The sequence below is a fragment of the Enoplosus armatus genome, chromosome 3 (assembly GCF_043641665.1).
Source record: "Enoplosus armatus isolate fEnoArm2 chromosome 3, fEnoArm2.hap1, whole genome shotgun sequence".
In the NCBI taxonomy this organism is placed as follows: Eukaryota; Metazoa; Chordata; class Actinopteri; order Centrarchiformes; family Enoplosidae; genus Enoplosus; species Enoplosus armatus.
The window spans coordinates 16,109,246-16,136,099 of NC_092182.1; the positions used below are offsets into that span (position 1 = coordinate 16,109,246).

At 42.2% G+C, this 26,854-nt stretch overlaps 1 protein-coding gene across 1 annotated transcript in view; it reads right to left on the minus strand.

Annotated features, from left to right (window-relative positions):
* The window catches only part of cacna2d2a (calcium channel, voltage-dependent, alpha 2/delta subunit 2a), a 131,043-nt gene that overhangs the window by 61,691 nt on the left and 42,498 nt on the right, over nt 1-26,854 (minus strand). The window contains exon 4 of the mRNA XM_070903344.1: nt 3,748-3,807. Within this exon, the coding sequence (XP_070759445.1) occupies nt 3,748-3,807 (60 nt within the window). The remainder of the gene's footprint in view (nt 1-3,747; nt 3,808-26,854) is intronic.

The window sequence follows — 26,854 nt, forward strand, 5'->3', positions numbered from 1 at the left end:
TTTCCAAAGACGAATGTTTATTCAAACTAAACTAGACCTTGTAAACTCACAAATTTATGAAGTCACTAATTTCACTAATAAAACTATTTTAATTGATATAAAAAGTGTACTAGAATTAGTACGGAATTAATACTGTACATGTTTCCACAGATGATTATGTAATCGTTAGGATATTGTTTGTACTGTCCTTGTGAAAAGATTTGTTAACCGTAGGCTAACCATTACAAAGTATTAAACCCTCAGCATTAGTCATTGTCACTGAACCCACACACATGCATGACCTGAGCTAAACTAGGCCGAGCTCAGCATTTATCATACATTCAAACTGCACACAGAGACACAAAAGAAGCATCTGTGAGATGTTTTAGGACAGAAAATTGTAAAACTCCTCAACAATCACTTTGAAAAAAAGGTCCTGACAATAACTGGCAAACCCAATTAAACATAGAGAATCCATACAATATCTACAAATGCATAATTGAGTCATAATTACATTGTGATCAGTCAATAATTCAAGATATCTCCAGATACATCTTAATTTTAAGATACTGTATCTATAATGACATTACAGATGTCACCAATGTCATACATGATTATTGAAAACATTTATTTCAGATCCATCAAAATACATTTTAGCTAAAAATGCTAATTTGTCACAATATATTAAATTGTCATAAGAAATGTTAGAACAGCTTGCCATACACAATAAGCTGGTTCCAGCTGGCAATATCACTGGTGGCATATGGTGCACATTGTCTCTACCACCAAAACATTTTCAGAAAAACCTAGCATGTTCAGCAAAGCCTCACCCTGAACATGAGTGATATCCACAAAAATAAATAATGTCATCTAACTTGACAACTTATTTGTCAAAGACTGTGCCAGAGCAGAACTTTGATTTCAGTACTTAAGTGTCTGTGTAGGTTTTATTCAGCGTATAAGGGAACTAACATTTTTTCAATGCCAGTATTTTATTTCTCATTATTAGACTTACTGTACTGAGTCTTCACTCTCAACTATATGATGTGAGCAGGGGAGAGTTTCTTACTGTAGCTTAAGCTGTTGCTCAAGAAGTCGCTAACATTGGTATTCGGGGATGTTCTGGGAGAAAAACTATTAAAAGCAGTAAACCATTTTGAACTGGCAAACACCCAGGAAATCACATCGCCCAGAGAAATGCTTTGCTACAGAAAAGCAACATTTAAATCTCTTCCTAAACATAGTTTATACACACATTCAGTCACTGGGTCAGGATTGTTTCATAACCTAACTCTGAAATTGAAAAATCAGAAATGAGTGACATGCTGATGCTATTCAGGAAGGTCTCATAGAGCTCTGCTTTCTGGCTGCCAATTTTCAGTTTACAAAACAAAGACGAGTTTTGATATTTGGCTCTGAAGTTGCTGGTTCTCCCTTGTCCCTATGAGAATTGCAAAGCAGCACTGAAATGACTGCGTCGCCTTGGGATGACTCTGTTGCCAACACAATAGTCGAGTGTCACAGAGGGATGGGCACCTGACCTTGAGAAATCAGCGGCAATCCAACGCTTTAATGTCTATTTCACACACCATTTCATTCCAATGGATTTAAAACCCTGAACGACCAGCACAACAGTTGTTACGATCAACACTTTGACATCCATAATGTCCAGCAGTCAGGATGGTCAGAAAACTGGCTCTGCAGTTAGACCAGGAAAAAGCTTGAATGTGTGTGTGTGAGAGAGAGAAAGAGAGAGAGAGAGAGAGAGAGAGAGAAAGGTCTTCCCATTGCTACGGTAACAGCTGCGATGGCAGCCGCTATGAGGAACAGGCGTGTCATTGAGTTTCTGTGATGTCACCAGTTTGGCGAGGCGAGCAGATGGGCTGGGCCAGGTACAGAACCTGCCGTTAATAAACACATACAAATAAATACCCGCTCACCGGCAAACACAAACAACCACATTATGCTTTTCCAACCCACACTGCAGAACACACACACACACACACACACACTTGAACACACAGAAATTCTATCAAAACGCACCGTCACTCATGCATAAACACCTTTTCTCTTCATTTGACAGACTGCTCCACCCGCTAGTTTAAGATGCGACGCATTTCTCCTAATATGCCCAAAGAGCATGCAGCCCTAATCTAATTAGAGTGTCAGTCAGCAGAGTGTTCACCCAAAGAGAAATTAGGAAAGCACAAAATCTACAAACAGGAAAAATCTTCTTGCAAGGATGTGACATATCTACCTCACCCACTCGCCCCCCCACCCCCTACCCTCCTCCTCTTTGTGAGTTTTTTTTAATGGTTTCACAGTCGCCCCTGCTGAGATTCATTACCTGGCCTGATTATAAAGGCAAATGAAATCAGCTCCAATACATTATTAATAGAGGAGCACCATTAGGATTCATTTGCAGTATTTGCAACAATATGATATATTCCAACTGCTTTCATGCCTGATTAAAGACACATACAGATAACAAAAAATGTATATGAATGTGATGGAGGTGCAGAGGGTAACGGTGAGTATGAGACACGTGACCGGACAGAAAGAGAGATGGAAACAAGAGGAGAAAAAGAGAAAGACAGAAAGGAGAAAGAGTAGAAACAGAGGGAGAGAGGAGTTTGGGCAGGGGTGGGGTGGATTAAAGAGAGTGCTGGCTTTTCCACTTGAGGAGGTATTGATGCCATATTGGATGCAGCTACTTATGAACAGGTGTGCTGTGTGTGGTCACTGTGACCCAGGCTCCACTTCCTGCATGGATACACATCCGATTGAGGTGCATCGGAGCCGGGCACGGAGAGGCAGGCATCAACCCCCCTCAGGCCTAAGATGAAGGGACAGCCGCACTGCAGCTCCCTCCCTCGGACCAGCAGGGAGGGGAGCAGCCCGGCCACCCCAAGACTACAGCTTCAGAGTGTAAGCAACCATGAATAAAAATGGACTTTGCAGGGAAGTAGGGCTCATAATTATTCGTTTTAAATCAGTTAAAGCCTTTTCTCAAATATCCCCCAGGAGGCGCTGGGTTAAAAATCCATTTGTGGGAAGTGTACCATGACAGCGAGCTCGTCTCCCTGGAGACAGAGGATATGACAGTAGGGAATGTGCATGTGTATCTGTCGGGTGAGGCTATATATATGTGTATATGTGTGTGCATCAGTATGCATGCGTGTTTGTGGGGCATTTGAGTGTTTGCAAATTTGAGAGTCAGTGGAGCACACAGGCTCACAAACACACACACACACACACACACACATACACATACAGACAGACAAACACACAGACAAACACACAAACCAGAGTAATACCATTTCTCTCTTCTTTTTTTTTAGATTTCAAGAGCAGATATCTAGTGTTTTAAAGGTCAGCTGCAAGAGAATGTAATGTTCAACTTGCTGTGGCCTGTGAAACAAAATTAATGGAAGGCTCTTAGGTAATACTGAAAGACCATGAAAATAACAACATCAAAAGTAATATAGTGAGTATGTGTGCATACATGAGGGCTGTATTTGTGTGTATTGTTTTTTTTTCCACTTGTATAAAATGAGGTTTTATTACCACATTGTCTCTGTGATGCTGATCACATTGTCATTAAAGAGTTACAAGTAAGATAGTTAAATTGAGAGGGAATTGGAAAACAGATGGGAATGGGCAGAAGATAGGAAGATAAACCAGTTTGCCTGGGAAAAAAAGGGAAAAAAAAGAAAAGAAAGAAGAGGTCTCGGAGAAGGAGGGAGAGGAGCGGGTGTCCTACTTTACCGTCACACCGTCTTGCCATACATGCTCCTTCTGAAGCTGCTCCGCCTCCCTGGCCAGTTTCTAAAAGGAAACACAAAAACAGCAGTGTGAGTGACAGAAGTCAATGGGACATTGATTTGTGCATGTGTGAGAGAGAGAGAGAGACAGACAAACAGATGGGGACGGTGACCTTGTTCCCTACAAAAGCAAGTGCAGCTGCAAATTGACTGGATAATTCAGAGGATGAGGGAGCGCCACACCCAACAACACTGTTCTCCTTAGAGTGTTGTTACATACTGCCGAGGTGATAATATGTGTATTTGACTGACTAACAGCTGGGCTGGGAGGGGTATGAGACACAATGTAAACAAACTTGCTAGTAACAAGCCAAGGCACAGACCATTATCAGTGGTACGTAGGTGGATCCACACCAGTCCAAATCCATACTGACTGATCTTGACATTTGCAGGTTAGTTTCTAAGCTGTGTGCACTCTTCCCTGGTGGTTGTTTGTTTGCCATCAAGCCAACAAGATATTTGTCCATGCTTGTAGATAAGAGGCAGACATTATCTAGAAAGGTAATGTTTGCTGTGGTCCAAAAGTCAGGGCTTTAGCTGCTGTCAAATGTCACAGTCACATGCAAATACATGACAATTCAAGATACATGGTTTGATTGACTATATGTAGGCAACTGAAACGCCTGCACACCATGACTTGTATAGAATAAAATGCACTTTAAACATTTTTTCAAAACTGATCCATATGCTTGTATATATCAGTTTTTAAGTTCTAGCGTCCCATACACCACTTCCTCTTCTTCTTTTAGCGTGATGCACTGGTGCACACTTTTTCATTTAATTGACTATATGCACCAAAAATCTATATATATGTAGACAGATAACAAACACCATACTTAGTGTTATATGCACAGACAAGGGGTGCCTTCATGAGACCAACAAATACAAAATGTCAATTTCCTTCTTTTGGATGCTTCTTCCTCACACGGAGGAGACATGACACCTAATTAAATGTAAATGACATCACTAAAAAACACCTTTCAGTAGTAGTTTGAGGAAATTTCAAGTGTATGGATATTTTGTGTTTCTGTGTCGTTACGATTTATATGTAACATGAAAAAGTTAATATTCTCATCTCAAATCATCAAGCACCACAACCCACCGATGTGCTTTAATAGTCTAACATAATTTACCAAGATGTAGCTTAGGCTCATCTCTGAAGAAGCTTACTGTATGTAGGCTTCTCATATAGGAAGTCATCCAAGTGGCAAATATGGCGAAGCCTGAGAGTCTCTCTCCCTCTCTACATCCCCTCCCTCTTGTGCTTCAATATCTAGGTTTCCCCGGTCCTCTAGGGGGCGTTCTTGTTCCTGTCCCAGAATAGTGTGATCAGCCGTAAAAGTCCCACGGCACTGAAATTACTAACCCTATTTAGACCCCTGCTACAGTAAGAGCTCATTCATTTGTGGAGCCGCACTGAAGGAACCAGTCCCCTACCACGGGAGGCTTTTTATCTACCAAACACACACAAGACATAAACTCTCATTATAGTAAAAGCTGTCCTATTTCTATTAAGAGCCCCGCCCACCTCATCTCAGCAGACCCTCCCACTCACGCCACACAGACACAATACTGCCCAACCTCTTCTAAACACACACACCAGGCCCAGAATATCAGTCCAGGCTCTTACAGATGTTGTATAGGGACGTCAGTGGAGTATAATAGTTTATACTATGTATATAATGTGATATCACTAACCTAATTTGTGACACATAATAGCAGAAAATCTGGATCATTTCGAGTCCTCTGTGTCCTGATGCTTTTGCATTGTGCTTTTAATCACCTGAACAAGCCTTAAATAACAACGATAAGATTTCATTTATGTCCTAATGAGACGATAGGCGACTGAAACAATGGAACAAGGATCTAATTAGCCAGTTGAAATTATTACCAAAGAGTCCATTAGAAAAGACAGTAATTGTGTGGATTTCGTTAGAGAGGGTCAGCCTTGCTAAAGGGCAACGCCACAGTGGTAATCTCTTGGTGAAACTATCAACACTACATTTTTCAATTAGGGATAAACACTGAGCAGCTGAACAAAAATCTCACTGCATTTCCAGCTCTGAGATTAGCCTGAAAATTAAAGCCTTGTGATTTCACTCTCTGTCACAACAGCGGGTATATGTAATACTTTTTATTAATATGCAAACTTAAAAAAAGTTGCATTTGCACAACTGTCCCCACGCTTTTTTTCTTAACCCTCTGTCATGATCTTTGATCTGCTACCCTTTCATCCCATTGGCTCAGTCTTTTTCTCAGCATTTAATCTGTCAGTGAGAATCTCTACTTTGTCCCTTTCGAAAATCCATTTCTCTCCCCCTGAGTATCCCACACATCTTTTTCTCCCAGCTCTCTGTTTCTCCTGCTGCCTCTCCCTTGGTATTTTTCCTCCCTCTCTCCCTGGTAGGCCACCATTTCTCTGGGACCCTATCTCTTCCCTAGCAGCTTAATGCAGTCCCCCCTGCTCCAAAACAGCCATGTGTCTTCGTGTGTCTTTCCTTCCTCTGTGTTGGCCCAGATGGATGGGCAACACAAACAGCCAATGAATCAGAGTGAGAGATGTGGGAAGGAGGGGGGCAGGGATATATCATCTATGCTGGTGGCTGGATCCCAAGCAGCTTAGAGCACTGGATGAGCATAGTGAGATCAGCACAGTACAGCACAGATAAGCTCAGTACAGGCCCACACAACACAGCAAATAACACTACAGAATACAGGCACAAAGACGCCAGACGAGTCGACAACATGAGCATGGGCCTCTAATGTTATTGCCATTGTAACCTTGACACAAAATGCATCACATGTTGGGCCATTTGTCACCGAGCCTTTAGGCAAGGTCAAGAACCATAAACACAACTCTGTAATAGATAGTGGCATGTGAAGTGCCTCAACAAGGTCTACAGCCTTAAACAACACACAATGGAGTCTGTCATGTATGCAAACAGTGTACATAATGGTGCAGGTGATGGTGTAGTTGTACAAACAGCTTGGTGATGTCTCCGCTGTCCAAGAACTCTCCCTCACTCTGAACTCAAAGAGCAAGAAGACAGCAGGGAAAAAAAAAATAACGAAAAGCTCAGCATGAGGCGATTAGGATCTTTAATATTCATAACTGTTCAGTTTGCTCTGTTCCAGAGGGGAGCAGTTTAATCACTCGAAGTCATGTTATTTCTAGGGGAATGACAGCACACCAGGGACGGACAGCGTCATGCTGTGGTGAGCGCCAACTCGACACCGGGCCGCCTGTGTGATTGCTGCAGCCTGTTAGGCCCTTCCACTGAGCATTAACTTAAAGGGCACTCGACACACCACATTGTCGTCTGTGTGATCTGGAGGGACACTCCAAAACAGCCCTACAATGTGTGTGTTTGAGTGAGAGGGCACTTGAGAAAACACGACGCGGTCTGTGCGTGTGATTGCAGCCTTGAATAGAGGTACTCAACATGTTCCGAACGACCCCCTCAGCTCGGTTTCTGGGAGCGCTTAAGTCACCTTGGGGACCAAAAGACTGTGAAATGACTCTGCTGAGGTCACTTAACCTTCTCAGAGCGACTAACGCTGCAAGGGAAAGACCCTTAGTAAATTTCACAATGATTGGCTGCTGTGTGACAGTGACTATCATAATGGTAAGCCACTAAGCTCTTTGTAAAAAGACGACTAAATATAGAACGGCTTTCTTAAGGGTCCTTCCCACATTGTTGAATTAAATATCCAGACGCAGCATCACTAGAAACTACATCTTCACTGTATCAACTGACAGGATCAGGACGGATCATCAGCAGTGGTATGTTTACCTTGAGACAGTGTAAATTGTGTGGGTGATCATCACAGAAAGGAGCACTGAAAGCTGAGTGAAAACTGCTGTGTTTCATGGCTGCTGATGAATTCATGGTGCATCAAACTGTCACCACTGTGTCATGGCCTTAAGAGCTGCTCAATGTGCAGAGAAGTGCGGTGTCATGCAGAAGTTAGTCCATTAGGGGGCAGCAGTCTGAGCGTACCAATGAGCCCCAGCAGCAGCAGCAGCAGCAGCAGCAGCAGCAGCCAGTGGAGCCTGTCAGAGTGAGAGCAGTCTGCTTTAAGCTCTTCATTCTGTCTTCTCCACTCGGCCGGGATTAAGGCCAATCATAGAAATCACTGAGTCAGAACCGTCCCACAATAACAGATGGAGGGACTTTCCACTCCAGAATTTTAAAACATCACAGACAAACTCACTTTCACTTCGCCTCGCACCCTCGCCGCTGCGGCCATCCCCCACCACCACCACCACCACTTTTCATTCTCTCGCCATCCTTTTATCTATCCTCTGCGCTCGGCTGTTTTATCCTGCCATCATATGCTGTACTCCATTTCTCTCCATCTGTCTCAGTTTACTGCCCTCAAACTTTCTCCCTCCTCTAACGCCGTATTAATTCCAACAACACAGTCACAAACCAACTTCAAAACTGTTTAATTGACTTCACACAGCACAGAACTCTTCAGTAAATTCAGGGAAGAAGCTTGAAAACTTTTGACATGTTTTCATTGCTTGCGTTATTATACATTCCTCCCGTCAGTGGTGGAACAGGAAAGGACGAAACATCCCATTTCAAGCTCTGGCAACAACCTGGGGTAAGGAGGACAGTGATAATAAGAATAGGCTCTCTTCTTCAGAGTGGCCGAACAATGTTAAAGTCCATAATGAGGAGAAATAATGACCCTTAATTCCAGGTCCCTGGTTGGTTTGCTACTGGCAGCTGGGTATTGTAGTCCTTATTAGCTAACTCTGACATAGGATCAGCATGGATGGGTGGGAGACCCTGTCTTTGTTCTGTGATCCAAAGCACCCCGTGGCAGGCCCGTTTGCAGAGGCAGTGTGTGTGTAGTGCTATTGTAGCATGTGCTGAGATAATCCTCGCCTTTGTCCCCCCCCCCCCCCCCCCCCAATCCGATAATCTTCCCCCTCCACAACGGAAATGTTAACACTTTCTTCTGCAGTTCCCCACTCATCGCAGCGCATTCCCAACTCCACTCTGCTGTTTCCACGGAGACCGGATCTGGAAGACGCGAGCTGTCACCTACCCACAGCAGCAGCAACGCACCAGCTTTTCAAAATCAAACACCAGCTTTCTACACTCCACACAGGCCCAGCAGAAACACCATATTTCCACAGTAGATTGCCAGCATTGTGCTGAAGCTTCTGTGTGTAGTTCAATGGAACAAGAAAGGCAGCTGTCTTTACTTTGGAACAATACAGTAGCTCTCCGCAGCGGCTAAACTCCCTCATAATGGTTCTTCAGAGCTACACTGAAAATAATCGACCTTGATCATAAGCTCTTGTGTACTAATCAGTCTGCTTGTAAGTTTATAATATGGATATAATCAAAATACGATTATGTTAGAAGCAATGTCACAGGAGCAAATGAGCTGATTTAATATATTACTCACTGCTGAAGTACCTCCATAAAAACAATATTAATTCTCTTCTAATTGGGGCACTTTTTGTTTCATTTGATACTCCATTCAAAATAACACGCATTTTGCTCATTAAACCACAGAGCCTTTGAAGCTAAGTGGCAGACTCATCATAGCACAGAACGGGGCCAAAGACCATTGTACTGCACATTATCATTCACTGGAGCAACTACCACTGTAGATTCAATTAAACCTCCTATGGGATGAATGCTACAAACAGCTCCATCACATCATTTACTCATAGGCACACATGTATACGCTGGTCACGATGCACATATCCAGCACAAATTAAAAAGACGTAAAAGGTCAAACAAGGTCACATCGCAGTGAGTCAACATCACACAGATCGGCAGCCCTGGCTGCTCGCAGGTAGCCAAGTGTCCTACATGCAGGGGCCAGCAGGGGGCCCAGGGTGAGCGTGCAGGCGGAGCGGTGTGTCGATGGGACCAGGATCAGCTCAGTGACATGTGAGTGTCTGGCTGGTTGGGCTCACTGTTCATTGTTTGACAGATAGTCACAGACATGCCCAAACTGCTGCCCGGCCTGCCCTGCTGTTGCTGGCATCAGACAGACAACAGAGACAGAGTGAGGGAGGGAGGAAGGGAGCCTAAAGCTGCCATTTACAAAAAAAATAAAAAATAAATAAGATTCAGTTTCTCTAACAGCCCATAAGGCATCGACCTTGCAGGTGACTGAGAAGGAGAAAATTGCATAACCATTGTCTGGAACAAGCGATAGCTAAAAATAAATATGTCAAAAGAAGCCCAGTGACATTCCACTAGAAAGAAACGGAGCACACGACTGCTCTTTCAGTTGGTACATCTGTTAACAGGTGTGTGCGACTGCCTGGATGACCTGCTTGTTTCGTCCGCCTCCTCGGCAGGCTGAGTGGGGAGGAGAGGAGTGAAACAGCATCAAGATGCAGGACAAACGTCTCCTTGATCAGAGGTGAGAGTGATATATAGTGTACATGCACGCTGCGATACGAAGACACAGAGACACAGAGACACAAGACTGGGAGCTGATGCGTGCACTCCGCCACTCTATATTTCAACAATCTGTTATTTGTGTCACATCTTGACAAAAACTCCAGCAACGCCAAAACACAGATGATGTGAAAACACACGAACATACGGTATGAGCAGGAAAACAATGGCAGCGGCTGAAATTCATCTCGTTTGGAACCTTCGCCTGATTGTTACAGAATATGTGTGTTTAATGCACACACTCAATCACCTCTGGCCACATATTACAACCGCACACACTCCACTCAGACGTATGTACATACTGTACGCTTGCAATCAGCTCAAGAGAGGCCCTCACTAATCAACATGCAATCAATTATACACATGTTTGTGTTCTCCGCGCCCTTTCCTTTGGCAGGCTCAAACTGGCTGCTGAGCTTGGATGCGAACACGGTTGGAAAGGTTCGGACGTCTATTGTCGAGACAAATGAGAAAATGAAATAATTTCACTGAATGTGCTTCAAAAATATGTGATCAGTGATTTTGTGAGAGCAGCTGTCATATTTTTCACGAGGTGAGAATCTAATGTTAGAGGCAAACTCTTATGCAATGTATTATGTTATATGTAGTCGTCTACAATGGCGAGCAGCAGAAATGACCAGACTGATTTGAAGATGGCCTGGGAGAAAAAGAGGCGTTTGGAGGTAGTCGCTTTTTTTACAAAAAGTCACACCAATATTATCTCAGTCCATCAGCTTAGCAACCTTCCTTTCACCTCACTTCACAACAGCGTGCTTGGCGGTTCAAGGGCAAGCCGTTTATTTTTGCTGTCCATTTTTTGCCCTTTACTTCAATCATCCTGCCTCTTACTTCCGATTGCTGATAGAATAATGAAAGCAGTTAGACATTCGGGGCTTACGGGGGGGTTATTATTCACCTAAAAGGTCATGGCATGTTACCTAAAAGATATTTTGCGATGTCTTACAGATTAACCTCGCTCACTCCCCCTCCTCCTTTTCTGCTACAAAGATAAATTGTATGGTGTCTGACAAAAGCGTTGTCAAAGTGCCAGAGAGTCCAGTGAGAGCAGCTGGTGTTTGACAAAGTGTATCATTGACAGTGTGTGGCCGGGCAATTGTTCAGGATTTACACACACGTGCACACATGAGTACACACCTTCAGTCATATTCATGCATGCACCAACACACACACACACACACACACACACACACACACACACACACACACACACACACACACACACACACACACACACACACACACACACACACACTCACACACACACTCACACTTACACTTACACACACCCTATCCAGTATTCTAGCAGACATAAGAGAGGAAAAACATGCAGACACGGCCGTCTCTCAAAGCAATTACAGCAGATTGAAACCAAATTAAATTTGAAGCCTAGAGCAACACCAGCGACTGAACGTCTATGACAGATATGACAGGGGAGGAAGGGGAGCGCTGCGGGACCAAAGGGTGGAGGGGATGTTGGAGAGAACGGCAGGTGTGGGTCACAGAGGAAGAGAGAGCTGCTTGGATTGGAGAGCAAACACTGACAGAAGTAGGGCAGAGAGCTGGTCCCACACTGAGAACATCAGGACGGGCCAGGACTTTAAAGACCAAGCAGATGATTTTGCATGTTTTAACTGTGTATTCTATATCTTACTGCCGACTGATTTGATTTTAAAAATACCCCATATGTTTTAAGACTGATTTCCTACCCTCAGGGCAGTCACTGGTTTACATTCAATTGAGTGTGGCATGAATTTAAGTAGGTAATCCATCAAAGTAAATGTTTTGTCACCTTTATCATAATGCTCTGACATCGACGACCGGAGAGTCGGCTGCTCAACAGCAACCTTTTAAATGCAATAAATGACCAAATTCACACTCTGATATCCATATTTGATCGTTGTTTGTGTTGTTGACTATATTTTGCAACAACATACTGTAACTCCTGAATGCTTTTCTGCGCCAGTGATAAGAAAACAAGAAAAATAATAATACAAGCACAAATTGTGAAATATGAACAATTAACCTACAGTAGAGTCCATGTAAATTGATTTTGATAGTGTAATAAAATGAATAAAATTCCACGGCTGGAAATCAATCTCAACCATATGGCACGCGATTTGCAGTTAATGGACTAAAACATGCATAACCACTGATATGTTGCTTTCTAAAAACAGGATGTGGTTTACAATGCCTGGCTATTGCGTAGAGAGAAAATGCAATGCTTCATCTATGCAAATTATGTTAAATATAGTATATCTTGAAAAATTATACAATTATAATGAATCACAGAGGAAATAATAAGAGAATAAAGAAAAACAGCAACGCTTCATCCAATAAAAGGACATTTTTTAGCAGTAATCACACTGGAAAATGATACGATGTGAGCAGAAATATAGCATAATCTGTAGACCATTTAGAAATCACAAACATGTGCTCGTTACAGGCATACAGATTAGCTCAGTTTCCAGTTCTCCAAGAGATATCATTTCTCCATTTTCATTATTCTAGTCCAAGAAATGACAGGATTAGTTGTGGCGGCTTTTAAACATCTGATGTTATCTTCCTCTCCTGGGTGAACAATTAATCCCTCTCTCTTCCCTTCTTCTCATCACCCTCTCCCTCCCCATCCAGGCTTCATCCAGCCTCCATTCTGCTGTTCCTCTCCCACCCCCACCCCTCCGCCACCATACTGTCTATCTCTCCCAGAGGAGATCTTTTTTTACTAGAGAGAAATGGAGCTAAGTGCCCTGGCATTTAAATACCTACAGTGTACTGCGGAGCTATATGAAAGCATACAGTGATGAGGTTTCTGTAGTCACTGGTCTTCCAGTATGTGCACACACTGACATTTCAACACTTCACACACTTTATTACCATTTTTGCTGTTATATGTTGTGGTGACATCACTACGTCATTGTATTCTAATAGGAAAACGAGTTCAAAGCAACATGTCTAATAATCAGGCTTTTAAAATTCTTGTGTATGTTGTTCCCTAAATATATGATGTACTTCAGTCAAGTTTAGATCTGGTGTGTTTGTCAATCCAATCTGAACATTCAATTTCCATAAGCAAAAACAAAATTAGATGGATCTATAATCAGGTTTAGATGCGGATACAGTATGATGGAATTTCAAATGATAATCTGTCACATTTTATGTCAATATGTCTTTTGACAATCAAATAAAGCAGATTGTTTTCATTGTGTGGAGCGTAACTTGCTCACTATCAGGTTTAATATGTTAACGCAAACAACATCTGGCTAACAATGTAAATGTTTGATCCCTCTGCTGTGGCTTGTCCTCATACGCTCTGTACTTCTCGGTCACCAGCCAACAGGGGGGATGATGCTCAGCATTCACAAGTGCTGCGACTGGTGGTAACATAATCTTCAAAAATGGGCCAATTTATAAAAATATCCACACCTGAATACATATAGAGAAAAAAAAGTCAAAATGTGTAATGGTTTGGTAATAACTCTGTAACACTGCACCTGGAAGCCCATTTCAAGTTACTGTGTGCAAAATTACAGCTCAATCCTTCCTTTTATGTTTAAACTCTCCAGTCCTGTACAAGAAAATAATCCCACAGCTTTGTTTTCATGTCTGTCACATGTGCTATATTTTCTGAGCTGCTAATTCACTAGAGTGACTTATAATGATGCTGTTATATTTTATTGGTGAAATACCATCTGGAGTTCAAAGCACCACCTGCACTTAGTTACACCATACTGTATGTTTGTGACTACCACAGATTATATACAACATACAACATAACATGATAGCTACATATTGAGGAAGAGTTGGAAATATGCCTCTTTTTCTGTCTTACCCAGAGTCAAATGACAAAATCAATTTCAATGTCATCATCGAGGGATACTGTTGGTCCCAGACGTGTTAAACCTTGCACAGCAAAGAAATGTCTGTCAACAACTTCCATGCCGTCTGTATCTCGTTTAGTTACCACACAGAAACATAGAAGAAACATGAATACACAACAGCTGACTATACACAGCATGTCAGAAGTCCTGTCATCACTCAGTGAGGCTGCATGTTGTTGTAACTTGCCAGAAACACAACTCAGCCGACACACACATGTACTGGTGACTAGTTTGCTGGCTAACAAGATAAAACATACTGACATATTTAGTGTTGTTTAAAAGTGTATATTTCCATACTTGATAGAGCAAAGTTAACTGTTTCCCCCAGCTTCTAGTTGTATTAAGTACTGCTTGTTTCCACCTGCTTTTAAATTTCCATATAAACTGAGCTTAATAAAAATAAAAAGTCTTAAAAGGTGATGTAAAGGCAGTGACCAAAAAGAGTCTAGCTAGCCATTGAGTCTAAGATACCTATGAAGTAACCGCAATGTCCCTTTTCTAGCATGTCATCCCCCTCTCTGTCCCCCATGTCGACTGACACAAACACTAAACGATGCATGAAGACATAGGGGACAAATTCATCCAATAAATTGACATGTATGAAAATATTCACATATTCTTCTTTCGGAAGTTGGCTTTAAACATGTGACAACATTTGATTGGAAACATAATCACTGTTCAACGAGGCTAAACACGTCCCTGTATTGGACGTATGAAACTGATGTGTTCACCTGACCGTGAATAAAACAAATAAGGGTCAGACTGTTCTTTTAATTAGAACTCCTCTGGAGTTTCTTTAATGTCAGTTCATTTGTTTATTTTTATGGAATTAAGATGGTTGTTAGCAAGCTCTTCTATAATGTATATCAATGGGATCAGCTGCAATAACCAGAGACACAGTGTCGAGGGTAACTGCATCAACATATATAAATACACTGACATAATAAAGTGATCTTATGTAAATCTTACAGAGGCACTTTTTAATTTGTATGGAGAATCCTAGACGGGAAATTCACTTCCATCAAGAGTGGCTGTGATATGCAATGTGAGACAAAATAATTGGGCTAATGACCATGAGAATAAAGCAGTGCTGAGGATAAATTACAAGAGACAACAAGAGGTAGAGCCCAGGGTGTCCGTTCCCCAGTCTTATCAGCCTAACAAGGGGGAAAACACACATTCGAGATGTCTCAAACTCAAATTATCAATTTTAAACGTATGCACACATGTACTGACTTGAAGCGCGCACACACACACACACACACACACACACACACACACACGGCACTCAGCCAGCACAAAGATGCACAAAAGCCATCCACATACATCTATTTTTAAAGAACGCAGGCACTCAGCATTGTTGAAGGGCAGAGAATGAAAATGCCTTATTTAAAATCGTTCTAGAAAGAACAAACTCATTTTCGAGAAAGCTTCAAAACACACAGCGGCCTGCTGGTACATTCAGTATCATTATAGACGAACATTGGTCAAAGATTATACTGTGCAGCCTGCTTTGTCAGTGTGTATGAAGTCAATTTACCAGATTGCATTTTCAGTTTCTCATTGGTATACACTGTGCGCCTTTTATCGCACCTATAACGTGCTAAACATATCTCCAGTTAGGGAAACAACACACTGCACGAGAGACAGCTACATAATATAAAAGAGCAATGAGGAATATGTAAAATTACAGAAAAACCCTTCCAGGAGAGAAAGAAATGGTGAAAGATAAAAGGAAGGATAGTAGATGAATTTAAGGAGATGAAGAAAGCAAAAGTGTGACAGAGGGAGAGAGAGAGAGAGAGAGAGAAGGCGAGAGCTAGGCAGCGCTGAAGCAGTCTAACCTTGACAGAGAGCATCTTCTGACAAGCATCTGCCTCCTGTAATAATTTAGAAATAATCTCCATCCACAAAGGCCCAGCAGTCTGGCAGAGCAAATGCTCTGTGCCTGATCGATCACTCCGATTCAGCCAGCTGCCGGTCTCTGTGTGCGCAGGTCCAACATCGATCTCAGGCCTTCTGCCTCTCCCTCTCTCTCTCTCTCTCTGCCGTACACAGAAGCATGATTAAGTGAGGAAGAGGATGAAAAGGTGAGAGAGAATGGAGATGCGGGTAGTGATGTCAAACTGAGAAAAACAAAAAGGGATTCAGAAGAGGGATTCAAAAGCAGATTTTAGAAATAATAGCGCAAAGTAAAAGAAAACAGTACAGTACAAACTGGGCTATTATGCTGCTCCCCCATGATGCACTGCTTTATAACGAATATCATTCACCGGACAACACGCAGTCCTTTTGTTGAGAGTTTTTGGAGGTACAGTAGGTGGCCACCTAGTTTCAGACATGGGGAATACACACAGGCACATCCCATCAACACATCCAATTACTACTCAGCGTTGTGACAGCATTAACTGCCAGTGTGCATTTGGCCCCTAGCAATTAATTGACTTTTAAATAGTCTGCCATTAGCACCAATTTAAATGAATAGATGTACTCCTCCGCCTTCTCTTAGCATACTTTGCTGTGTCTGCCTTTAAGAAGAAGCTCCACGGTGTCATCTGAAATGGTAGTGCGGCAAGCGAGGTTTTAAAATGGGGTGAGAGCCATGCCTCTACAATATGTCATTATCATGCACATAGACCATGATTACAGTATCAGCATCAGATTAGACCTTTACACTGAAACACCTGCCTACAGCGTGTGTGAGGTAAAACCATAAGTTTTGTCTGATGTAATGTGACAGCGGGGAAGGGAGATGTAGGAAGTTATACTTAGGTGAGTGTATACAAGGGCGTACTTTCACTTTTCAGAATCATATTTCTTTACAGTTTGTTTGATTTACTCACTAAAAAGAGTCGTCTTACTGTCTAGCTGCCATATTTCAGTTGAGAGAAGAGAGGAGGTGATAAAAATGTTGATATGCTCATCTGGGGTCGCTTTCACTTATTCCAGCACTTGCAGCAATTAAACTTTGCGAGTAGCGAGTGCTTTCTGGACTTTCTTTGCCCCATGTTTCACCTCTCAGGCTATAAAGAAGCTTCTACCCTACCCTCTGATTGGTGGATCTTTGTAGCTGTAGCCCGAGAGGAGGAATCCAGGCAAGACTCGAGACCAGAAAAGAATCTTCCATTCCTATGCACTTTTTTCTTTTTGAGTAAGAAATAGTCTTTAGTTTTTGTTTGTAGGTAACGACCACCAAATGTGATTTCAATTGGCATTAGTGTAATACCGCAATGAACAGATTACCATTCATTTTCTGGGGGATTTTTTGTGCCTTTTGGGGGGTGCTTTGAAGAACCTCTGACTTAATGAGCCCCCACCCACCTGTGAAACCCAACCTCCACCCATTACTGTTTAAGTGTAATGTATGGTGCAGTATTATAAACTGTACAGTATGGGAAGAAGGTGGGGGGTGGGTCAAATGGTTGAGGCTTATTGTGATAAGCTGAACCTGAGCTTGTAAGTTTGTAATCAATGATAGGGATTAATGTGTATCAAAGAGAAGAAAAAGAGCCAGGTTGCTTTTATCTGAGGTCGCTAAGATTACAGGAGCAAAGGACACACATGAAAAAGAGAGAGAGAGGGGGACGTGAGGAGGGAGAGAGAGACAGTAAAAGCAGGCAAGAGAGTAGAGAGGGGGACGGAGGGAGATAATTATTATCATAGAGGTGGTTTTCCAAGGTCAATATTTGAGATTCTCCTCGACTGCCTCTCTGAAGCATAACTCCCGCACCCCCCAGCCCCCCCTTCAGCACCTCCTCTCTCCGCCGCTGCCTCCAGGCAAACTCCTATCTTCCCTTCCCTTCTTCACCCATTGCAACGCCTTTTCCCTGTCACTCATTCAGCAGAGGAAGGCAGCGTCCCATCCCCCTGGTCACTGCCTCGAATGAGCCAAAGCTACAGCCGACAGCTGGCGCATAGCTTTTCAAACACAGGATGAATTAAATGGGCGATTAACAAACAAACAGGCCTCCATTCTGTGTAGTTTGGGGGAGCCACCTGTCAGTCAGCGGAGAAACAAGGTAACTGGGCATCAAACCACATCTTCCAGCCCCTACTTCATTGGCCTGTAAGGAAAAACACCTGCCAATCATGAAAAGTGTTAGGTCATTATGTTATGACAGGCTGTCAGAGCTCAAGACAGTGGGGCAGAAATCAGGTGAGGAGGAGGAGGAGGGGCAACAGGCTGCAAAGGAGAGGCAGGTGAACCGCAGTTTGACAGCGTGAACTCAAAACTCTTCCAGAGGACTGGAAAGTACACAAGAGACTACGATAATGTTGGCAAAGGAGTCTTTCAATTGTCTAGATACACTTAACAGTTCATTAAAAAAAACAAATAACACATATATGAGGTTCCAAGAGGATTTGAAAACGTTTGAGAGTTTGTGGATTTGAAAGAAAAACCCTAAAGTCACAGTGAAACGGCAGTTAGAGTGTCTTCATCTTCCGTAACGTGACACTTTCAGGTTAAAATGATTTTTCTTTTGACGTTCAGTATACAAAATGATAACTGAACAACACGGGGCACAGAATTAGAACCCAGAACCTTTACCGTATTGTGTCTAAACAATTTGTAAAATAAATACAAATACATTATTGTTATAGTACACATGAAATGTATTATTACATAATTTCTGTGACTAGATCCCATATCTGAATAAAAAAATGTTTAAAGTGATTTTACTACTGATTTCTTTACTGGATAAGATGATTACAATTTTGATGATCTATTAATTGTTTAAGTCATTAAAAAAAACCTTATCTGGTAACAACTTCTCCAATGTAAGGATTTGCTGCTTTCCTCTGTTTTATATCATTGTGAACTCAATATCTTTGGTTTTGGACTATTGGTCAGTCAAATCAAGACACTTTCTCTGGGAAATTATATCACCAGAATGTTTGAAAATAATCGACAGATACCTATGCAGTAGGTAGCAGCCCCAACAATAAAATAAAATGAAATTACATCAAACAGTAAATGTCAAATAGTTACCAACATCATGTCTTAACCCACCAAACAAGACTTCACCAAAAAGCCCTAAATTTAAAGTGTGGGAACCCTGATTGCATGCACACACACAACATGTGTAAAGCAGTGCAGCTAGGGGGGCTCTGGGCATTTGCCTCTGCAAATCTTCAGTAACTCCAATAAAAGCCCTGTTTCCTTTTTCGCATAACCACAATTGCAGGCCAGTGCCACAACTGATATGAGGCGATGCAACAAGCTGAGGCAGACTCTGAACGGCTTCCACTTAAGAAACAAACACAACAGAAGAGAAGTGACAGCACACTGTAAATGAATGCAAACTTGGGAGAAATGGAACGAGGAGAATAATTCAATCTGCAGCCACCTCCTCCAGTCAACCAAGGAGAACTGAGCTGAGGGGAAGGCGAGGAGAGGGAGGAGGAGGAGGAGGAGAGAGGGCTGAGGCGTGGGATGCCTTTCTCCCTGGGCAGGGCTAAGGTGGCAGGCGCCCAGATAAGCTGGGGCCGAGCAAAGATTAACTGCTTGCTCTGATGGAAGAGCAAAATAAAGGCAAGCCGACCTCTGCTTCCCTTGGCCTCTCTGCGTGAGTGTCCTTACTCTGTGGGGACAAGTGGCCGGGATTGTGTACATTAACCATGAGGAGAATGTTTTAACAGAGTCAACACCAGCTCAGGCAGAAAGAAACTAATGTCATTCCTCCTGTGAGCAATATGAGCTGCATGACCTCTCATATCCTTATAAACCCATCCCTTTTTGTCTTTTACATACAGTCAAACTTTTCATTTCCTGCAGTCCTACGCTGAAGACTTATACAATAGCCTTGGTGGGCGCACCTGCAGAGCTGGCAAGCATCATCTCTGAAGATCCCTTCTAATTGTCTGAGCCCATCCACTCGCGGAAGCACAGGCGTTACAATGAGACAGAGCTTTCCTGCTGAAGCTGAGCTGTTCTGCAAGATAATGTAGTGGTCCAGTGAAGTTGATTTCTTGGATCACTCTAGTGTGGTGGAGCTCAAGTGCTAAAGCTCTGTTAGCTCTGCAAAGAATGGATCTGTCCTATTACCCCAGGCACTGTTCTTCTTCACTGCCACAATTTTCCAGAAAAGTCAATGATCAGAAGAAACCCAACATTGGCTACTCAAGTAAGTTTTTTTTTTTTACTTTGTGGGGTGGATTTGTCAGTTGTATACAGTACAAGACTATTTTTTTTACTTTCAATTAGGCCCATAATGCAATAATTATAAGACCCATTCCTCTACGTAGCTGAATTGATAAACTTGCAGTGATTTGTGCAATTATAAAACCAATTTCTCTTTGTCTTTGTTTTCTAGGATGAAAGAAATAGATTACAAAAAGTTGCCTTTTGTATATCAGATCCTTCAAATATATGCAGCAAACAGTATCTTCTCCAATTAAAACCATCAGTGTGTTTACATACGCTTAAGTAACCGGGTTACTACTGTATGTTTCTGCAGAAAAACAAGAAAACCAGTTTCTGTAATTATGGTATGGGATCAGAGAGTCATGTACATGTACATGCATATGTAGCTGGGTTTCTACAAGGTTTAGGTGAGTGTATGTTGATGAGAGAGACCTCAGAAAACGTATCACTTAGAGAGCAGTGCAGCCAGATGAAAGGAAATTATATTCTTGATATCTAAAATAATTACCTCCAAAGACAAAAACGCATACACATATGCAATGTAAGAAAGACTGGTGTCTTCTCTCACTTCAGTTTATTTTCAATGTAACACATTTAGTTCCTTCATTCAGGATGTAGGCTACTCTGTTGTGTTACTCTCAAAAGCCTCGTACGTCAATTAAATAAAATTGACTTGTCTGTCTCTCTGTATGCTCTGCAGTCGAGAAAAAATAACTAGACAACGCCCAAAACATTTGTGGATAGATTTACATAAATTCGGTGTTACTTCATGTGTGTGTGTGTGTGGTTATGTAAGAGCGCCATACTGTGAAAACAGCCCCTTCCTTCCGATCAATGGTCTGTCAGGAACTAACGGCTCCCTTTTCAGGACACAAGCCCCTTATTTGCCTTGTCCATTCAACAAGGAAGAAAAGAAGGGACTCGCTCAAGCAGAACCTGACTCTCCATCACACTGGAATTAAATCACAGCTTCACAGGGTCAAAGGCAGCCTATGGATATCAAGCCAGCATTCAGATAGGGATTATTTACCTCCCCACCAACAGCCACTTCGCCCACAAGCAACATCCTTGTGGGCAAAGAGGTCAGGTTAAAAAGAAATACCTCATTGACAAACAGCATACATACTTTTATTACTGAATGCAAGTTAAACGTTAAAAATCCTAAATTTGAACAGGTATTGTGCAATTTCACTGCAGCATAGATTTCTATGCAGAGAACCACTCAGGCAATTAAGCGAGTGTTTTATACAGGATGAATAAAAAATATGAGGTAAAAGAGTATTATTTCTCCATCTCTGTGGTTTGTATCCACAAGTTTGCACATCGACTTCCTCCCGTGGGAACCATTTTGCTATATGGCCTCTCAGCTGATGATGCTGATAAGAGGGAGCTGGCGGATAATCGCCGGGATGAAGAAGAGATAGTGGAGGTAGGGGGGATCTGATAGGGTGGAGGGCTGGGGTGGATTTTGACCTGCTTAAAACAGCGGACCATAATTACATATTTTATAAAGAAAAAAATAATTTTGCCATTCTACAAAAGGGTCTCACTAACAAAAGCAGATGACCACACTGTTTTGTCATTGAAAATAAAATTTTCAAACAAGGCACTATTTTTGCACAGTGCTTATTTCATTTTTTTCCCACCACGCAGCAGTATAACATATATTTTTCTACTTGATTGCTGAGGCGTTTTTCAAAAACCCCTTTCATAAAAATGATCTTTTTCAATTGTGCCCTCTAGGAAAGAAAACAACGAACAGACAAGAGAGCTGAAAAAAAGAGAAGAAAAGTCTGCGTTTTAACACAGCAATTCCTGATTCAAGTGTCTCTATCTCTCCTTTTCTCTTCCCTCTCTGCAGATACAAAATCGCACATGGGAGACTAGAAATATATGTTTTATGCAGCTTGGAGAGACGGCTGCATAAAAGCACAAAGCAGTCATTTCTATTCATTTGTCTCTCGCTGACGGGGAAATGACGGAGTGAAGCAGATGCTATTGCTACGTGTACAAGTTGCTTAAACACAGAGAGCATTTTTTCCTTTCAAAAAGAAGTTGGATAATTTGATGCTGAATCAACCCCCCCCCCCCCCCCCCCTCCACTTCCTGCCTGGAACCCATATTGTCACTCAAATGAATGATTTTGTGTGAGGCAGGAACACAGCAAAAAAATATAAATCTTCTGCTGTACACTGACATTTGTTTAGGAGGGGGAAAAAAATTGAAAGCGGAGCATTCAAATGGGACTGAAAATGGTACATTCAGAGCTAAAATAAATGTGTGCATTGAAGATGTGAGGAAAAGTGCTGGAGGCAGCGTACTGCCATGAAGCAGATCAGGTTCTGACATTTTGTCGAATGTGAAACTCTGCCAAGGAACAGTGGGTGGGATGCTGTGACCTTTATCAGTGGGAGTGATAGAATGACCCAATACTATAGATAGAATAATCTAGAGATACAACAATCTGTTTTTACAACACGACACTGCGACCTATCCCTGTGTGTGTGTTTGTAATGACCTCCCATTCTGTTTGTGTGCGTCTCAGTGTGTGTGTGTGCATGAACATGAGGGTTGCTGACCTTCTGACATATCTGTAGCAGGCAGCAGCACAGTGACGCTATCACAGATGTTTGCGAGTATACTCGCCTCCCTAACCTCCTTTGAAGGTTAAACAGCCGACGCTTCGGCAAATTCTCTCAAGGCTTAGAAGCAGTTAGTTGGCCATACGTTGAGTGAGGTGTGGCCATTCATATGTTTGTGAGTGGGAGAGTGAGTGTGTGTGTGTGTGTGTGTGTGTGGTGTGCTCGTGAGTGTGAGTAAAGTGTAATAGCTTTGCTGCAGGTTGTAACAGATGGTTGCTAATGGAAGTTCATAGATCTGAATGACAGCGGCCAGGGGATTGGGGAGGAGATTGTGGGAGGGTATGTGTGATTCAGCGTGTGTGTGTGTGTTGGAGTGTGTCTATTCCTGTGTGCATATGCACAATTAGTGCATATATCACTAAGAAAGTAGACCAACTAGTGCTTCTAGTCCTAGGGTAAAGGAAGATAAATGTTTAACAGAAAAGTTTTTAGCCACACTAGAGTTGTAGCTTTAGGGACAATATCTGTCTGTCGGTCAGTCGGTGTCAGTCCACCACTTTGATCCAGACTGAAATATCTATAAACTATTGAATGGATTTTCATGACATTTTGAACAGTTATTCAGGTTTCCCAGATGATGTATCCTAATCACTTTAGTGATCCCTGACTTTTTCCTCCAGCGCTACCATGAGGTTGGCATTTGACGTTTAGAGTGTTGCGACACCCATTGGACGGATTGTGATCACTTTGGTGAACTCTTAAAGTTTCATCTGGCACCATCATCAGGTCAAAATCTTGATACATAATTTACATGGTTTTCTGACCAAATACTGCCTCAGCTGTACTTTGTGTTTAGTGCTAATGAGCAAATGTTAGCGTACAGTATGCTAACATGCTACACCAAGATGATGAACATAGTAAACATTATACCTGCTAAAACATCAGCACTAGCCACTGTGAGAACGCTAACAGAACCACTAGTGTGGCTGACTATTGCTATACTATGTCTCATGTTGTGGAATCTTTTCATATTAAAACATATGAGTATAAAAGAGTTCACGCTCAGTTTGCTTGTTGATATCTCATTGAACTGGATGGTAATGGGAAGTCAAACTGGAACAGTCATTTGTGCTGACAGTAGCTCTCAACTCATTCTGGGAGAAATCTGATTTTGTAATTGCTCTGTATTGTTTCCCGACACAATAAAACAGCAGATTATGACTGACGATATAAAAATCATAAAATAAAGACAGTCCTCATGCTATGTTTGTTACATTTCAATAATCATCAGGTGTGCTGAAAACACTGCAGATACATTTCAAACGTCAAACATTTTCCTCTGTTATATTCCATCAGAATGAACCATTTAATGGTTTTCAAACATTTTGCAGTAGAAATGCCAAAACATCATTTAAAACATCAGTTTGAAGGAACAGTCCACGGCCCTAAAGGCATACCTAAAAGATACCATGAACGGTGTGTGTCTGATGGAAACTACACAGACAGAAATTTGATATGCTTTTGCCAATCAGTGCAAACTGCGAGTTGTAAAGTTTTCTCTTCTATTTTTACCCAAAGTAGAGCTCGGCCTACTTCCTCTGTTCTTCCCTGATGGGACCTGAGAGTTATAACTGCCTCTCCAAAGGCCTACAGGAAATGAAAAATCAAATTACTTTGTTAGAGTCTCACAGTGGTGGTGGTGGGAGGGCTGGGGTTGTGATATGTAGCTATGTCTTCTACAACAGCATATACAAAATGTTGCACGCGTGTTAAAGTTCTGACTGGTGATTGGGTTCATTAGTTATTTAAACCATCTGACCTCCCCACAGCACTGCTCAGACACACTCATTACGAAGCCCTTGTAATTCATTAAGCTCCCTAAATGAACACAAGCCATACCGAGGGGTGCTCGCTATTACTGAGTGGTATGCTGTGCCTCAGGGAGGTTAATAGTAAGTGTGTCGATCACCTTTATCACCATGATGAGGGCAGGGTTGGACGTTAACCACATCAGAAAAATGATGGGTTAGAGGAAGGAAATATGAACAAGTGCTTATTGTGAAGTAAAATAACTAAATCATAATAGTAAATAATACAGAGATGAAGAACAGACATATACCTGGAATAAAATAAACTTCTATGCGAGAAGACTACTTTAATACTGGCGGTCATGATAATCATAGCATACACACTTCCTTATATTCTCGCAAAAAATTCACTTGAATGTCGCTCCAGAATGAGGTGTGAGGGGAGCGAGGCTGCAGGGAAATCTCGCTCCCTCTGAAAGTGAGAGACAACTCCTTCATTTGTCATCGCTTCACGCCAACAGGAGGGACATAATCACTTGCTGCCGGTGGTGTAATTCATTGTGGGTACACCAGCTGCTGTCGTACTGCTGCTGTTTGGAATGACAGAAACGTAGAATTCGAGTGTTTCAAGTGATTTAGAAAGCGTGGCAATATTTTTAAAGATCTCTTTTGAAAGGATGTATACAGTATTTGTCAATTAACCGGCACAGCAGGCAACACACAACGCAGCACAACACTGGCTGACTGACTGAAAGGAATCGCTGGTGGCCGTATTAAAATCAGTAGCCAGGCCCACATTAGACAACGACAGAGCTTCACTTTACTAATCCTCCAGCTCCAGTACACTCTACCACTGAGGGCCAATCCAGATCCGAGTGACAGCCCTCACCACTCACAACAGCTTCACAGTGGTGTGATAGCAGGAGCCTCATTTTTAAGGCTGGTGGCCCTTTAAAAGACTGAGGGCTAAATTTAGCTGTTATAAATTGGTTATTTGTGCCGGATGCCTGTTCAATTAAAGCCAGTCACTGAGGCGTCTGAGATCTCGCTGGGATGACGACTCAAATCATCAACCACACACTCCAAGGAGTTGGTTATACTCCCAGTGTAGCTGCAGTAACAATAATTACACTGTGGATTTGTCTTTTGTTTTTTTGGCCCACAATTAACAAATAAGTGTATGACGTATCATTACAATGAACGAGTACACAGTTACTACCAAATGGTCAAAGCTACATTTCTCTGATGGAAACAGTTTTGTTGAAACTTTGTTCTAATGAATATGCATCAGAGCAAAGAGTGTGAGCAGCTTCACCTCCTTTTTGTCTTGATAGATTCTGCAAGCCAGCACCTCAGCAATCGAGCGCGTGTTCTCACCCCACAAGACTACATTTCCCTAATGCAAACAATTGAGTGAACTAAAAAATAAGTTTTTTTTTGCCAGCTCATAAAGCTAAAACTAAACCTCAATTACAAAAACACATAATAGATTTTGTTTTCTAAAAAAAATATTATTTTGATATATTCTCTGTCATAGAGAAGTGTACAGAGCTGTCAGAATGACTGACTTGAAAACGAGGCCACGAGCAAGCAAAGTAAGTGCATGACCGACAGCCGGCTGCTACCATTTTGCAGTTTGATAACTGTTCAATGTCAGCTCTAATTCCCTCAGTTTCTTTAGTGGAAACTCTAGTGGGTATTTCAAATGTCATTTCTAAGCTATGAAAAAATGTCAGTATGCTGCAGGTGAGCTCAGTGTGATCAGGTCGCAGAAGTTCACAAGTGAGTAGATCCGAATGTTCACACCTGTGCCAACACGTGCATGCTCACGATCCTTTCAGCATGCATGTTGGATGTGCGTGCCACCGCGGGAGTCTGTGTCTCAGTGAATTATTAATGGATGTAATGTGATGACAGATGACTCGGAGCGGCCCGTCCCTCCCCATCCCTGACCCGGCTGTGTCGTCTTGGTTTCCACGGTCAGGAGGAGACGGAGGCCTACGCAGTCTGATTGATTAATTCTGTCAAGCACATTTTTGCTGTCCCTGCACAGTGTCCGGTCCGAGCTCTTCCGCAATCTCTCACAATCACTATCAGCACGACTGCAAAGTCACAGGACATCTCCGTCATTCCTGAAAGCGAGCCCCGCCCACCGTCCACCATTTTCTTCAATTCAC